The 17,229-nt window shown below is 44.9% G+C and overlaps 1 protein-coding gene across 1 annotated transcript; it reads right to left on the bottom strand.

The window, feature by feature from the left end:
- Window positions 1-11,665: 11,665 nt before the first annotated feature.
- LOC109750040 (cyclin-P2-1) lies at window positions 11,666-13,039 on the bottom strand. Its single transcript, XM_020308988.4, has one exon. It carries the CDS (start codon window positions 12,756-12,758, stop codon window positions 12,060-12,062), a length of 699 nt encoding a protein of 232 aa, XP_020164577.1. The 5' UTR covers window positions 12,759-13,039; the 3' UTR covers window positions 11,666-12,059.
- Between the last annotated feature and the right edge of the window lie 4,190 nt (window positions 13,040-17,229).

Here is a 17,229-nt window from a genome sequence, read left to right as displayed (position 1 = left end):
ATTTCTATCTGCTGGTCACTATGAAGAACTTGAAAGACGCTAAGACAACAATTTATCCCTCAACTACGAGGGGAGATAAGGAACTGCCATCTAGCTCTGCACTTGATTCACCTTCTGTTTTGAGTAAGCTTGCGAAACCTAAACCTGCTTCTGCTATTCGTTCTGATATGTCGCATGTTATTGATGATGCCACTTCTGCTATGCATGATACTTATGATGAAACTACTTCTATGCTTAATACTACTGTGCCACTTGGTGAATTTCTTGATGAACAACTTGCTAGGGTTAGAGAGAATGAAATTATTGATAATATTGATGAAAGTGATGATGAAGACTCTCCCCCTAATAAATATGAATTACCTATTGTGCCTGAGGGCTATGTTATGGATGAAGCATTTGCTAAAGAAATCTTTGCTTGCAAAGATAGATATGATGTTAAGAAATTATTAGCTAAATGGAAGCAGCAATCTCTTAATGCTAGAATGAAACCTGACCCTGCTTTTGCTACTTCACCTATCTGTGTTACTGATAAGGATTATGAATTCTCTGTTGATCCTGATATAATTACTTTGGTTGAATCTGATCCTTTTCATGGCTATGAATCTGACACTGTTGTGGCACATCTTACTAAATTAAATGATATAGCCACCCTGTTCACCAATAATGAGAGATCTCGCTACTTTTATATCCTTAAAATATTTCCGTTCTCATTAAAGGGTGATGCTAAGATATGGTTTAATTCTCTTGATCATGGTTGTGTGCGTAGTCCCCAGGATATGATTTATTACTTCTCTGCTAAATATTTCCCCGCTCATAAGAAACAAGCTGCTTTAAGGGATATATATAATTTTGTGCAAATTGAAGAAGAGAGTCTCCCACAAGCTTGGGGGAGGCTTCTCCAATTACTTAATGCTTTGCCTGATCATCCTCTTAAGAAAAATGAAATACTTGATATCTTTTATAATGGACTAACCGATGCTTCCAGAGATTACCTGGATAGTTGTGCTGGTTCTGTTTTCAGGGAAAGAACACCAGATGAAGCTGAAATTCTATTGAATAATATGTTGACAAATGAAAATAATTGGACACTTCCTGAGCCAGCTCCTGAGCCAATTCCTGAACCTATTCCTAAACCTACCCCAAAGAAGAGAGGTGTTCCATTTCTCAGTCCTGAAGATATGCAAGAGGCAAAGAAATCTATGAAAGAAAAGGGTATTAAAGCTGAAGATGTTAAGAACTTACCTCCTATTGAAGAAATACATGGTCTTAATTTACCGCCTGTTGAAGAAACATATGATCTTAACCCTCCACCTATTGAAGAAACTCATGGTCTCGATAACCCGACACAGGTAGTAAAGGTAAATTCTTTCTATAGATTTGATGAAGGTGATATTCCTCACTATAAGTCTGCTAGACAATGCTTAGAAGAGTTTGATAATTTTATTGTCAAACAAGAAAACTTCAATGCTTATTTTGGTAGACAATTGAAATACAATTCCGATACGCTTGAACACTTGAGTAATTACATGTCTAGAGTTAAAGGTGAACTTAAACTCATTACTAAACATGCTTCTATGGTTACCACTCAAGTAGAACAAGTACTTAAGGCTCAAAATGATTTGCTCAATGAATTGAATAGTAACAAAAATGATTATGCTGTTAGAGTGGCTACTAGAACTGGTAAGATGACTCGGGAACCTTTGTATCCTGAAGTCCACCCTAAGAGAATTGAGCAAGATTCTCAGAGAAATAATATTGATGCACCTAGTCCTTCTAAAAGGAAGAAAAAGAAAAATGATAGGACTTTGCATGCTTCTAGTGAACCTATTGCTGAACCACCTGAGAATCCAAATGATATATCTATTTCTGATGCTGAAAAACAATCTGGTAATGAACATGAACTTAATGAGAATGTTAATGATGATGTTCATGATGATGCTCAACCTGGTAATGATAATGATGTAGAAATTGAACCTTCTGTTGATCTTGATAACCCACAATCAAAGAATCAACGTTATGACAAGAGAGACTTTGTTGCTAGGAAGCACAGTAAAGAAAGGGAACCATGGGTTCAGAAACCCATGCCTTTTCCTCCCAAACCATCCAAGAAAAAGGATGATGAGGATTTTGAGCGCTTTGTGAAATGATTAGACCTATCTTTTTGCGTATGCGATTAACTCATATGCTCAAAATGAATCCTTATGCTAAGTATATGAAAGATATTGTTACTAATAAAAGAAAGATACCGGAAGCTGAAATTTCCACCATGCTTGCTAATTATACTTTTAAGGGTGGAATACCAAAGAAACTAGGAGATCCAGGAGTACCCACTATACCATGCTCCATTAAAAGAAACTATGTTAAAACTGCTCTATGTGATCTTGGAGCCGGTGTTAGTGTTATGCCTCTCTCTTTAAATCGTAGACTTGATTTGAATAAGTTGACACCTACTGAAATATCTTTGCAAATGGCTGATAAATCAACTGCTATACCTGTCGGTATTTGTGAGGACGTGCCTGTTGTAGTTGCAAATGTTACTATTTTAACGGACTTTGTTATTCTTGATATTCCCGAGGACGATAGTATGTCTATTATTCTTGGAAGACCTTTTTTGAATACTGCTGGGGCTGTTATTGATTGCAACAAAGGCAATGTCACTTTTCATGTTAATGGTAATGAGCATACGGTACACTTTCCGAGGAAACAACCTCAAGTCCACAGTATCAATTCTATTGGAAAAATTCCATCGATTATTTTTGGAGGTTTTGAATTTCCTCTTCCTACTGTCAAGAAGAAAATATGATATTCTTATTATTGGGGATGTGCATATCCCCGTTGAGGTAACATAGTGTTATTCGAAATTTCTCCGGTTTCATGCAATTCGGAATGAGTTTGTTAACAAGACCTGATCAACCTTGTGAATGGATTCCTTTTGATGAGCATGAGATGGATGAAACTAGAAGGCACAACCTTCTATACCCTCCTTTTACTTTATGTTATTTAGTTGAAATAAAGCAAAAATAGTATTTACCTGTCTGTTTTCTGATTTATCCGTGCAATATAAAAATACCCCGAAAATAAAAGTTCTCCAAATGCCCTGAAAATGGAATATGGTTTTTTCTGGAATATTTTAGAATATCTGGCACTGAGAACACAGCATGAGGGGCAAGCACCTGGCCATGAGGGTGGAGGGCGCGCCCTACCCCCTGGGCGCGTCCCCTGCCTCATGGGCCCATGGTTGCTCCCCTCCACTTATTCCTGCACCCACACACTTCTTCTTCCTCCCAAAAAAATCACCATCGAGCTCAAGCACGAGTTCTAGCTCATTTTGCTGCGATTTTCGATCTCCTTGCTCAAAGCACCTCTCACAAAACTGCTTGGGGAGATTGTTCCTTGGTATGTGACTCCTCCATTGGTCCAATTAGTTTTTGCTCTAGTGATTTATTCATTGCAAATTTGTGCTGCCTAGGTGACCATGTTCTTGAGCTTGCACGTCAAATTTATATGGTTCCAAGCAGTTCTAATGCTTGATATAGTCTCTAGGCACTTGTAGGAGTAGTTGCTATCAATCTTGTTGAGCTTGGTTCACTTTTTATTTGAAGTTACTAAAATTTCAGAAATTTTTTAGAGGAAGAAATATCCTTAGGAAAATGTTCCAAGGTGGTTCTTCAAGGAAGCAAGGACCCAGGCTTGTAATGCGTGATGCTGACGATGAGCCACCAAGGGACGCTCCAGTACAGCCTTGTGAATGGCCTTTAGAAAACTTTATGGATCGAGCGGGAATCAAGGAAGAATTTAATGCATATTTGTGTAACGCTGATCTTGTGAGCTTCGAGGCAGAGAAGTGCCGCCAATACCACTATCTCACTAGTTCATTTGTGAGGAGGTTTGAATTTTCATCTTCACGAGATTCTCCAACTGTCCTGTTTGATCTCTATGAAAAATCTTATACTATGGACTTAGAGGATTTTACCACTGCTTGCAAACTTCCATAATGCGGTAGTGCTAGTTAACCCCGCAAATCTGAGTTTAGAAATTTTCTTGCTAGTATAACTGTGGGGGAATCTAGAGACATAGCACAAGCTACCATAGGGAGCATTCATTTTCCTGCTATACATTATTTTGCTCTCTTCATAGGTAGGTGCATAAATGGTAAAGATGAAGCAAGTCACATGTGTGTCCCTGATCTCAGTATTCTTAGGAGTGCTGTGTTAGGAGACAAATCTTATAATTTGGGAGCCATTGTTGCACGTAGGTTGCATCATAATAGATTTAATGGAGATTTCTTTGGAGGAATTTATGCAACCCGCTTAGCTGATTTTCTTGGTGTGGACATACATGAGAATGATATTGAGTTGCCTCCTACTTATTTAGACTTTAATGCTATGGTTCACCGCCAGTTTGTCGAGAGGAATGAATCACCTCTACGGTATCTCTCAATCTTTTACAGACGTCGTGCTATCCGTATTACTCTCCATGCTCCTGCCTTCTTTGATTATCAGGCAAAAGGAAGATAAGTTATTACCAGAGAGGAGGCAGATGAGTACGAGAGGAGGGCGGAGGCAGCTCGCAGCCACGCTGCAGCTCAGGAGGCAATAACTTTCGCAGCTCATTACGACCCCGGCTACAACTATGGATATCCGCCAGGCCATCCGTGGCAATAAACCAACTTAGGCCAAAAGCCTAAGCTTGGGGGAGTACGTATCTCTCACCGACATTACATTTATGTTCACACACTCATTGCTAGATGTCGGTGCTCATACTCCTTTACTGTAATATCCATGCTAGTTTATTTTCTTTTTCTTGCTTTCTTCTTGTGTGTTTGATAAACCTTAAGAAAAACCAAAAAAATTAGTGTAGCTTTTATCTAGTTTACTTTTCTTCCTGTAGTAGTAATAATTAAAAAACCCAAAAAGATTTCCTGTTCTTCTTTTTGCTTGTTGGGAGCTTTCCCGTGTAAATAGTTTTTATTTCTTTTCTTTGGGGGTCGATAGGAGAAGACCATAATGAAATTGTTGAAGTGGCTCTTATATGCATTATTGTTGATTTAACCAAGAGCCCATATTGCCTTGTCTTCTCCTGTTTACTGAATGCTCGCAGATTCCAGCTTAGTCCAATGCACGTGCACTCTTATTATTTTCACATCGTTCGGTCGTGCAAGTGAAAGGCAATTATGACGATATATGATGGACTGACTAAGATGAGAGAAGCTGGTATGAACTCGACCTCTCTTGTTTTTGTAAATACGATGAGTTCATCGTTCCTGATTCAGCCTATTATGAATAAACATGTTTGCAATGACAATTAGATATCATAGTTGCTTATGACATGCTTGATTAGCTATGAGTTATAATGGTTTACCTTGCGTGCCAACATGCTATTAAAATGGTTGTGATATGGTATAGTGGGGTGGTATCCTCCTTTGAATGATTTAAGTGACTTGACTTGGCACATGTTCACACATGTAGTTGAAACAAATCAACATAGCCTTCACGGTATTTATGTTCATGGTGGATTACATCCTACTCATGCTGGTACTCAATGTTTATTAATTTTAATGCATGTTCATGACTGTTGTCGCTCTCTAGTTGGTCGCTTCCCAGTCTTTTGCTAGCCTTCACTTGTACTAAGCGGGAATACTGCTTGTGCATCCAATCCCTTAAACCCCAAAGTTATTCCATATGAGTCCACTATACCTTCCTATATGCGGTATCTACCTGCCGTTCCAAGTAAATTTGTATGTGCCAAACTCTAAACCTTCAAATGAAAATCTGTTTTGTATGCTCGAATAGCTCATGTATTAACTAGGGCTATCCGTATCTTCCATGCTAGGCGGGTTATTCTCAAGAGGAGTGGACTCCGCTCCTCACTCACGAGAAAATGGCTGGTCACCGGGATGCCCAGTCCCATGCTTTATGCAAACTAAATCAAAATAATTGCAAACAAACCCCCCCCCTGGGACTGTTGCTAGTTGGAGGCACTCGTTGTTTCGAGCAAGCCATGGATTGATGCTTGTTGGTGGAGGGGGAGTATAAACTTTACCATTCTGTTTGGGAACCGCCTATAATGTGTGTAGCATGGAAGATATCGCCATCTCTTGGTTGTTATGTTGACAATGAAAGTATGCCGCTCAAAATATTATTTATCTCTGTTTCAAAACCGAGCTCTGGCACCTCTACAAATCCCTGCTTCCCTCTGCGAAGGGCCTATCTATTTACTTTTATGTTGAGTCATCACCCTCTTATTAAAAATCACTAGCTGGAGAGCGTTGCTGTCATTTGCATCCATTACTATTAATTTATATTGGGTATGACTAGATCTCTTTTACCATGAATTACAATGTCTAGTCAGTCCTTGATCTTTAAAGGTGCTCTGCATTTATGTTTTGCGGTCTCAGAAAGGGCTAGCGAGATACCATCTTATTATATCATATCATGATTGTTTTGACAAAGTGTTGTCATCCGAGATTTATTATTATGGCTCGCTAGTTGATTATGCCATTGATATGAGTACATGAGACCTAAGAGTTATTGTGAATGTGGTTAGTCATAATCTTTGCTGAAAACTTGAATGCTGGCTTTACATATTTACAACAACAAGAGCAAATAGAGTTTGTAAAAGTTTTTCTTTATCACTTTCAGTTTATCAACTGAATTGCTTGAGGACAAGCAAAGGTTTAAGCTTGGGGGAGTTGATACGTCTCCGTCGTATCTACTTTTCCAAACACTTTTGCCCTTGTTTTGGACTCTAACTTGCATGATTTGAATGGAACTAACCCGGACTGACGCTGTTTTCAGCAGACTTTCCATGGTGTTATTTATGTGCAGAAACAAAAGTTCTCGGAATGACCTGAAACTCCACGGAACATCTATTTGGAAAATAAGAAAAATACTGGAAGAAAAATCCATGTCAGGGGGCCCACACCCTATCCACGAGGGTGGGGGCACGCCTGCCCCCCTAGGGCGCGCCCCCTACCTCGTGGGCCCCCTGACGCTCCACCGACCCCAACTCCAACTCCATATATTCACTTTCAGGGAGAAAAAAATCATAGAGAAGGATTCATCGCGTTTTACGATACGGAGCTGCCGCCAAGCCCTAAAACCTCTCGGGAGGGCTGATCTGGAGTCCGTTCAGGGCTCCGGAGAGGGGAATCCGTCTCCATCGTCATCATCAACCATCCTCCATCACCAATTTCATGATGCTCACCACCGTGCGTGAGTAATTCTATCGTAGGCTTGCTGGACGGTGATGGGTTGGATGAGATCTATCATGTAATCGAGTTAGTTTTGTTAGGGTTTGATCCCTAGTATCCACTATGTTCTGATATTGATGTTGCTATGACTTTGCTATCCTTAATGCTTGTCACTAGGGCCCGAGTGCCATGATTTCAGATCTGAACCTATTATGTTTTCATGAATATATGTGAGTTCTTGATCCTATCTTGCAAGTCTATAGTCACCTACTATGTGTTATGATCCGGCAACCCCGAAGTGACAATAATCGGGACCACTCCCGGTGATGACCATAGTTTGAGGAGTTCATGTATTCACTATGTGTTAATGCTTTGGTCCGGTACTCTATTAAAAGGAGGCCTTAATATCCCTTAGTTTCCATTAGGACCCCGCTGCCACGGGAGGGTAGGACAAAAGATGTCATGCAAGTTCTTTACCATAAGCACGTATGACTATATTCGGATTACATGCCTACATTACATTGATGAATTGGAGCTAGTTCTGTGTCACCCTATGTTATGACTGTTACATGATGAACCACATCCGGCATAATTATCCATCACCGATCCAATGCCTACGAGCTTTTCACATATTGTTCTCCGCTTATTTACTTTTCCGTTGCTACTGTTACAATCACTACAAAATACCAAAAATATTACTTTTGCTACCGTTACCACTACTATCATATTACTTTGCTACTAAATACTTTGCTGCAGATATTAAGTTATCCAGGTGTGGTTGAGTTGACAACTCAACTGCTAATACTTGAGAATATTCTTTGGCTCCCCTTGTGTCAAATCAATAAATTTGGGTTGAATACTCTACCCTCGAAAACTGTTGCGATCCCCTATACTTGTGGGTTATCAGTTACTTCTAAGGATCAAATCTAGTAGTAGTAGATAGATAAATTGAAAAGTAAAATAAAAAGAGTAAAATTACAACAAGGTAATTTTGGTTTTTTGTAATATGGTTAAATTAGACCTGGGGCCCATAGTTTTCACTAGAAACTTCTCTCTCATAATAATAGCATACAGTTGGTAGACAAATTACTGTTGGACAATTGATAGAAAAGCACATAGTTATGACGATATTCACGTCAATGATCATGTATATAGGCATTACGTATGTGACAAGTAGACCAACTCTTGTCAGCATCTACTACTATTACTCGACCCATCGATCGCTATCCGGCATGCATCTAGGGCATTAAGTTCATGACAAACAGAGTAATGGTTTAAGCAAGATGACATAATGTAGATAGAATAAAACCAAGCAATATGATTAAACTCCGTCGTTTAACCCTTAGTGGCAAAAATACAATACATGTCTCGCTACCCCTACTGTCACTGGGTGAGGACACACCCACTACAAAGCACCTCTCCCACTGAAGATAAATGAATCTAGTTGGCCAAACCAAACACATAGATTGCAGAGAAATACAAAGCTATAACAATCGTGCATAATAAAGTTCAGAAAAGACTCAATTACTTTCAAAGAATATTGTAATCATAAACCAACAATTCATCAGATGCCAACAGACACACCGCAAAAGAAGATTACATTGGATCAATCTCCGAAGAGAACATTGTATTGAAGATCAAACAGAGAGGAGAAGCCATATAGCTAATCACTATGGACCCGTATTTTGTGGTTGACTACTCACACATCATTGGTGATGCAGCAAGGATGACGTAGAAGCCCTCTGTGATCGATTCGCCCTCCGACAGAGTACCGGAAAAGGCATCCAGATGGGATCGCGGAAGAACAGAAGCTTGCGGCGGTGAAACAAATGTTTAGGGTGGCTTTCTATTGGTTTGGGGATTTATGGGAATTTATAGAAGTGGAATTATGTCAAACGGAGCTGCGTGGGACCCATAAGCTCAGGTGGCACGCCGTGTGAGCTTGTGGCTCTCTCGTAGGTCTTCTGGCCTCCTCCCGAACCTTCTAGGGCCCCTTCTGATCCAGAAAAAAAATCATAGTAAAACTGATCATGTTTGAACTTTGTTTGGTATTGATTTTCTAAAAAGAGAAAAAGAGGCAAAAAACAATAACTAGCACTGGGCACTAAGTTAATAGGTTAGTCCCAAAAAAGATATAAAATTGCATATAAAGCATCTAAGATTGATAATATAATAGCATGAAACAATAAAAAATTATAGATACGTTGGAGAAGTATCACACTTTCACTTCACGAGTCTTGTCACCGCCACTCATGGAGACGGCGGGTGAAGGACGAAGTTGCCGAAAGGGAACAATAAGAACTTGGATGACGGACGCCGCCGTAGTCTAGATTTAGGTCCGCCCCCCATTTTTCCTAAATGAAAACTATCCAAAATGTAATGAATGTGCTCTAGTTTGTATGAATATAATTCGGTTTGCATGAATTTCATCTAATTTATTTAAACTTGATTTGTGCGGATAGCTTTGGATGGCTGCCTCTCGCATCCATGTCTCCGGATGGATGCGGGAGAAAATTTAAGGGTCAGCGTTGGACATGTCCTAAGGGAATTTCCAACGCCGACCCTCAAACCTCCCGCATCAGTCCGGGCCGCGTTATCCTAACCGCGGAAGCCATCCAACGTGGGCCAGACACGATTACTCCCGCAAACCGGAGTCAAATGTGGGCGAGGTTTGCGGGAGTCCGGACCACTACCACGCCTACTTCTCACCGCCTTGGCCCGCCAAAAAACCCTCCCCGACCCGCGCGCGCTTCCCTCCCGTCGCCCAGCTGTCCGCGTTCATGCTGCTGTAGAGCACGCTGCTCCACATTGAAGGCAGTTCTGGGCAGACGCGACCTCTCACTACCTCCATCATTGATGCGGCGCGCCGGTCGAGGGTACCGCTCGCTGCATGCCCGACTGAACATGCCTCCTCTCCGCATTCAAACACCTCTATTAAACTCGCGTGGAAGCCGAGAAACCTACTTTGGCCACACGTCCGTTCACGAGCGAGCTGACATTAAACGCAACTCCGGGCAAGCTCCTCCCATCCGCCCTCTATTTAAACGAGGTTAGATGCCGGGCAAGAATCTCATCATTCCGCCGCTCCCCATCTCCTGCTTCCACAATTTTTTCCACTCTTTCGATGGCATCCGACGAGCCGAAAGAGCAGTTCTCCGGCGTAAAAGCCGGCTGGGTGACCCGCCGAGCCCACCGGATACGAGCGAGGTAGCTCGCTGCTCCACCTTCAAGCCCAACGAAGCAAGTTGCCACCTCAAGCCGGCACGTGGTTCAGCAACTCGCCGCTCCAAGCCAGCTCGCGGAGCAGTGGCGAGTTGCTCCAGTCCCGCATAACGGGGAGCACGGCGGCACGGGCATCGTCGCTGCCGCCGCCGACGCTGCGTCGTACCGCGCCTCGACTGCCTGTGACTGTGCCATCTGCCATCGACGCGCGCGTAGCCGCGCCATGCAGGCATAAAAAGAAGCCGGCTGCGCGGATGTCGATGAGGTGGCACCCTGCACGTCCGCGCCCCCCGCCATCATCGAGGAGAAGTAGACCATGGGAGGCCGCCGCCGATTGTATCCCATGGAGGCCACCACTGGCGCATCGCCGGCTTCTACAGCCGATGACATGTCCGGTCTTTATCTTGGACACACCTGTCTGGACTCCCCTCCAGCTGAAGCACCCTCTTTGCCACTCCCGATGAGTGGCGCAACCGAACATAGGGAAGATAGGGGGGGAAGTATGCCTCCGGGACTCGCGGCAGTCCGGTGAGCAGGCTGCTGGAAATGGGGAAGACAAAGGGAATGTAGTGTATCCGTGTCGTGGAAGTGGAGCTCCGTACGTGCACATACTTTACCTTTTTAGTTAAAAATATGTCCAAAATATAACCGTTTTCGTCTGGTTTTATATGAAATCTATCATGTTTGTATGAAATCCGGCTGTGTTTGTATGAATTTCATCCGATTTGTTAAAAAAAAGTTGCAATGTATGCAGCTAGCGTTGTATGGCAGCCGCATCTGTGTCTGTGGACTGATTCTCTGTTCACGGACGGATGCCGGTAAAAAAGTTGCGTCTTGGAGATGCCACGAGCCTTTTGGAATGCTGTGTGCGCAACTGCGCATGGATGGGCCAGGTCACAACTCACGAGGGCCGGGCCACGGGTATCCTCCGTGCAGCTGCACTGTCAGGATCTGATCCACCAATGGACGGATACGAGTCCTTTTCCGTATCGCTGTGGGGGCTTGATGGGGTTGCTGCAGCGTGCCGGGGATGTGCTGTGCCGTGCCGTGCCTACCATCTTTTCATTATCGGCAAAGTTATTGGCCGATGATATGATGTCGCACCGACGACATAGTCGCACATTTTCGAAGAGAAAATGAAGAAGATTGTGGAGGCTACGTTCGGCACAGATACGTTCTAATCATTTGTAGATTAAGAAAGTGGTATGGAATCATTTGTTGCCGTCGGTTGGCATGATCATGGGCCGGGAGTTACGGAAAGCTGTCCCCTTCTCTTTATTCTACGTAAATGGGAAGGATATTTTGTTACAATTCTCACTCGATCTGCCAGTCCCTGTCCATTCTGTTTAGCTGCTAAAAAGCAATCATTTGTCATTGTGCCCGAATAAGCAAAGTAAAAAAGAGATTTTTTTTCTTACTAATCCTCGCATTGGTTCTTTTTCCTATCGAGGTTGTGTGTACAACTGCTAACACATGCAAGTTAGCAAACTTTCTACGATTATGTACGTACAGGTACAGCCCGTGTGGCCACTGGGCACTCGATCTTGTCACGACGCGGCACACGCCACGGCGACGAGCTCGTGCGGCCGCCGTCAATGGCTGCGGCTACCTTAGTCTTTAGTGTGTCCAGGTTGGCGAGGGCCTTTTACTGAGCTGCTGCCGCCGCTGGCGTCTGCCGGTGCTGCCGCCGCGCCTCCCCGGAGGAGACGAGGAGGGCCTTCTCGAGGCACCTCTCGACCTGGTACCCGCCGCCGTGGCCCACCTCCCTCTCCAGGTGCCGGCAGTAGCTCCGGAACACGCTCACGCTCACGTTGAGCCTGAACCGCATCAGGAAGAGGAAGTCCAGCTCCAGCGAACTCAGCTCCGCCGCGCTCAGCCCGCCCACCGCCGCGAAGTAGGAGTTCTTGTAGTTCCTGTCCTCCACGAACTTGGAGGCCACCAGGATGGCCGCAGTGAGCAGCCGCTGCGCGTTGGTCGCCACGACGCGCACCGCCCCGGCGCCGTCGCCGCCGCGGCGGAGCCGGTCCAGGTAGGCGTACGCCACCACGTACACCTGCGGCGACACGTGCGCGTACCGGGAGAATCGCTCCAGGAACTCCCGCATGCCCATGTCCAGCACCGTGCCGCCGTCGAAGGCCGCGGCCCTCCTCGCGTCCTCGCCGGACGCCTCGGGGCCATGGCCGGCCGTCGCCCCGGCCGTGGCCCTCTCGTTGCGCGCGATGTGCCGCTCCAGCAGAGACGCGAGCACCGACACGACGACCGTCGGCGAGAGCGCCGCCATCGCGCCGTCGTCGCCGCCGCAGGGGAAGCCGCACGCGTCCGACCCAAGCTCGGCGGAAGCCATTTCTCCAAGAATTCTCTGGTGGTCACGGCTCACGAGGATCTTGGACACACCCAAAGCTTGGCTGGTTCCTACCGCCACGCCCGCACCACGTACACTCCAAGGCCTCGAGGGCGCCAATACTTAAGCATTTGAGGTGGCGGCAGGGCGTGGGGAAGTGGCTAAACAATGGAGGTTGGAGGAAAGGACGGCGAAAGCGATGGCCAACGCGGCATTAACATAATCACAGCGTGCACGTAACAGGGGGGCAAAGGACGACGGAGAGGAAGGCTTCACGCACCTTCTTCGACCTTGGTTTAGAGGCTCTGAGATTACGAAGCGTATAATAACGGCGGATTCGGGCGCGATGGGCTTGTCCGGTGGTGCGGTTGGAGCGGCATCCGTGATCGGCGAGGCCGGTGCCAAATTGTCTTGTCGGTGTCTGCCGGTGCCGGTGGATCGCCGTACGGCATTAACTATTCCTGACCGGCTGACCCCTCCCTGCGTACGTGCTGCTACCTGCTGTTCTGGTATGGGCGTCTCGGTGGCACGCATGACGCGTGGGCGTGGGCGTGGACGGATCCTCGTTTGCTTGCTTGCGAGAGAATAGATTGTCATTGTTAATGGCGCGATGGGGGCTTCGGTTAAGACGTCGCAATGCACCGCCGGAGACAGTGTGGTTGGGCGCGCCCTAACTAACAGCTCTTAACCACTTGGTCGCACGTTTTTATATTTGTATAAATTCGTCAAACTCCAATCCAATTTTTTTTAAATGCCAGATAAACAGCAGCGGAAAGGTGCTCTACGCATGCGGAAAGGTCGTAACTTGCCAGAGTGGGCATTCGGGTGTCTCGATTTTTCGGTCTTCGGGCAATTCAGGTTCTCAAAAGGAAAAAAATTGGAGCCGGCAGGCCCACCCAACTTTTTGTTGGCTCACGCGTCACGAAACATCCATCCCGCGCGAGATGCGTGTATATGGTGGGTCCCGCATGACTATTCCTCTTTTTCTTTCACCTCCAGCCGTCGTGGCTCTGCTCCTCCACGGCCTCCCCCACGTTGCCGGCAACCTCTAGAAGCTCTCTCACTAACGGCAAAGTGCTCGTGTGCGACGGCGCCCAATGTCGACCTCTCCTTCATGGCCGGCGAACCCCTCTCCCATCCCTCCTCCTCAATTCGCATCCCTACCAACGCCCATGGCTGCCTGCAACCCTCGGGATCTCAGCGATGGCCTCTGCGCAACTATGGCTTCGAGCCCCCGCTGGCGAAGCTATGGTAACCGTCTATCAGGGCGCTCCAACCGAAGCTGCAAGCCTGCAACCACGGGCACACACTGGACGACGAGGACGGGGCGACGATGTTCATAGCAAAAAACTAACGTCACAATTTCTGCTACATGCTTCAATCGACATAGCATTTTGCTACAACCGGCATCGCATTTTGCTACAACCGGCGTCACATTTTGCTACAACACACAACAGGCGTCACGGTTTTGCTACAACTAGCGTCGCTTTTTGCTACAACCGGCATCACGTTTTGCTACATCCATCATAGCTGAGCTGTGACCCGCTACAGCGGCGATGACTTTTTGCTGCAAACGTCGTAGGTTTTTGGTACATCCGGCAATGACTTTTGCTACATCCATTCATTTTTTAGACGCAAATGCTGCTACTTGCAATGGCGAGCTACAACAGGTGACGAATTTTCTGCTGCAATCGTTGTCTCCGTTTGCTACGATCGGGAAATAGAAATGTACAACAGGCGGCCATGGGAGCTGCAACCGACGGATGGGAGTTGCATACTAGCGGCGATGGCTGACGTCGAGCTACAACCGGCGGCAACAAGAGCTGCACCCAGCGAAGCTGCAACCGGCGACTAGCGTTGCCAGATCCGTGACCATCACCAGCTAGGGAGCTGCAACCCACAGGTGAAAGTTGCTGCATGCGTGGATCCGGTGAGAAACATGAGAGAAGACGGCAGCGAGTGCCGCGACCGGTGGCAAGTGCGGCATCCAGCAGCACGGGGCAACGGAAGGGGGAGGTCCAGGTGAGGGGTGGTGGCCGGCAGCCGGGAGGACGTTCAACCGACAGGGTGCAGCGCCCACACTGCGCGCGAAGAGGAAGAAGATGGGAGAAGTCAACGCGCACAGATCGGACGACTGCAACTCGCTGGGTCAGGCGGCTGGGGTGCAACCGGCCGAACTATTGGGCCGGCGCACCGGTGTCTAGCAGTCTTCTTCTAAAAAACAAGAACCAAATTCACCTCTGCCATACAGAAGACTGAACCTGCACTGACCGATTTCGTCGGTTCTGTTTATTTGGGTACCCGTACAAACTGATCGATGCCCATCAGAGGTGATTGAGTGGCAGACCCGGGATTTCTGACACGGGTATGCGCGGTAATTTTATTTTTGTTGCTTCACAACAGTATAAGAAATAGAGAAGTTCATAATAATAACAATGAAACTATAAATTATTATTTGTAGCAACAAATGTCTCCAATAATTCAGTTACATTGATGGTGTCTTCATTTAGTTGCATGAAGAATTTAAGCGCAAGAAAAGTAACCAAGCAAAATATTGTTCCCCCATTTTGGCTCTTAACTATTCTTAATTCATCGAAGAGAAGACCCTCTCAACACTAGCATTCGCCACCGGGAGAATTAACACCAACTTGAGAAGCTTGTAAACAATGACATGTGATATGTTCTTTGTCTCAACAAGCTTGGCTGAAAGTTGGGAAATATTCTTCACCTTTCTAAATCTTTCATCTCTATGCATATTAGCAATAAACACTGACAAATCATAAGGAAGTTTCAATGTTTCTGTCTTTGAGAAATCCTTAGAATAAAAGTGGGCAAGCTTGTCCAACTTCTCTTCATCTTAAGCAGCAAATGAATCAACATGATCAAATGATGCCATACAGACAAGTAATTCGGTGTTTACCTCACCAAACCTATCAATGAGACCCAAAAACATATCAACGCGAAAGCGATGGGGATTCTTTACTTTCTTGAAGGACTTATTAGATCTATGAGTTGTCTTATGGAATCCATCCTTGTTAGGCACTTTGATCTTATGCTTCAGACAAAAAGACTTGACATTTTCTACAAATAATTTCCACCCACCATCTTCTCGCATTTTCAACAACTGTTGCTTAGTGAGAGAAATTAGATCAATAACATTCATAGTATCTTGATCCCTCCTTTGCAAAGCTTGGCTCAAACTATGACTGGCAGTTTGGCGCAGAGTACAGATGCATCTCGTCTGCGGCCAGGCAATGGCGACGGAGGCTAGTGGCCAGGGGGCGAAGAAAGCGGGTTCACAGTGTAGTGTAACTCAGGGTGGGCATTCGGGTACTGAAAACCAAACCCGAGTTGACCGAATTGTCGGGTATTTCAATTTTTGGGTTCCGGTTCGTTTCTTATTTTATCTGCTATTCGGGTTTCAGGCGCTGATCGGGTATCATCTTTTGTTATCTGAATAGGCTAAAATAACCGAAGGCCTACATCAGGTATCTCACCTCGCAAAAAAATAGGAACCAAACCCAAAACCAAAATACCTGACAATTCGGGTCAATTCAGGTTTGGTTTTCGGTAGTCAAATGCCCACCCTAAGTCAGTAATAGGAATTTTTTCAGTTGATGGTATAACTTTATAATAGTGCCAGGACGTAATTTCAAAATTCGAACTTTTGAATTTCAAAAAAATCTGAAAAAAATTTATACAAGTATACAAGGATGTTATGTGTATGTGTGTAAAATTTCAGGATGAAATACCTTGAAATGCGATTTGTACAAAAAAGACAAATTCATGGCTTGGGAGGATGAATAGTATCATGTGTTAAAAAGCTCTAGATTTCTTTTTTTTGCACAACCCTCGTTTCAATGTATTTGGTCCTGAAAGTTTACACAGTTGTGCATTATGCCTCCATGTATATCTATATTTTTCCAAAAGTTTTTGAAATGTATAAAATATGAATTTTGATTTTTTTTTTCCAAAAACGGCCTCCATGGAGCTCGGCCTCCAAAAGGGATTTTCGTGCCAGGAGCATAAAAGGTCTGGACAATCTATATAAGAAGAATCTAAAGCTAGTATATACCATGCATGCCAATTAGTTATTTTTGCTGAGTTGACATCCAATTAAATCAGAAAAGAAAGGATTGAGTATCTTGATATGAGAGTGTATCATATTAAATGATGTACTAGTATGTGGCATCATTATGCATGTCAATAAATGAGATCACTATGATACCAACTTATGATATTATGCACTATGAAGGTAGTACCATATGCGTGATACTCCCTCCATTCGGAAATACTCGTTGGAGAAATGGATAAAAATGGATATATCTAGAACTAAAATACGTCTAGATACATCTATTTCTCTGACAAGTATTTCCGTACAGAAGGAGTAATAGTATATCATACTTCCCACTGTGAGGAGCCTTATGATTGCATTCGCACGACTTAATGGATGCAAAACACTTCCCTTTCTACG

Source organism: Aegilops tauschii, chromosome 2 (assembly GCF_002575655.3).
Source record: "Aegilops tauschii subsp. strangulata cultivar AL8/78 chromosome 2, Aet v6.0, whole genome shotgun sequence".
Taxonomy (NCBI): domain Eukaryota; kingdom Viridiplantae; phylum Streptophyta; class Magnoliopsida; order Poales; family Poaceae; genus Aegilops; species Aegilops tauschii.
This window is presented reverse-complemented; position numbering and strand designations above follow the sequence as displayed.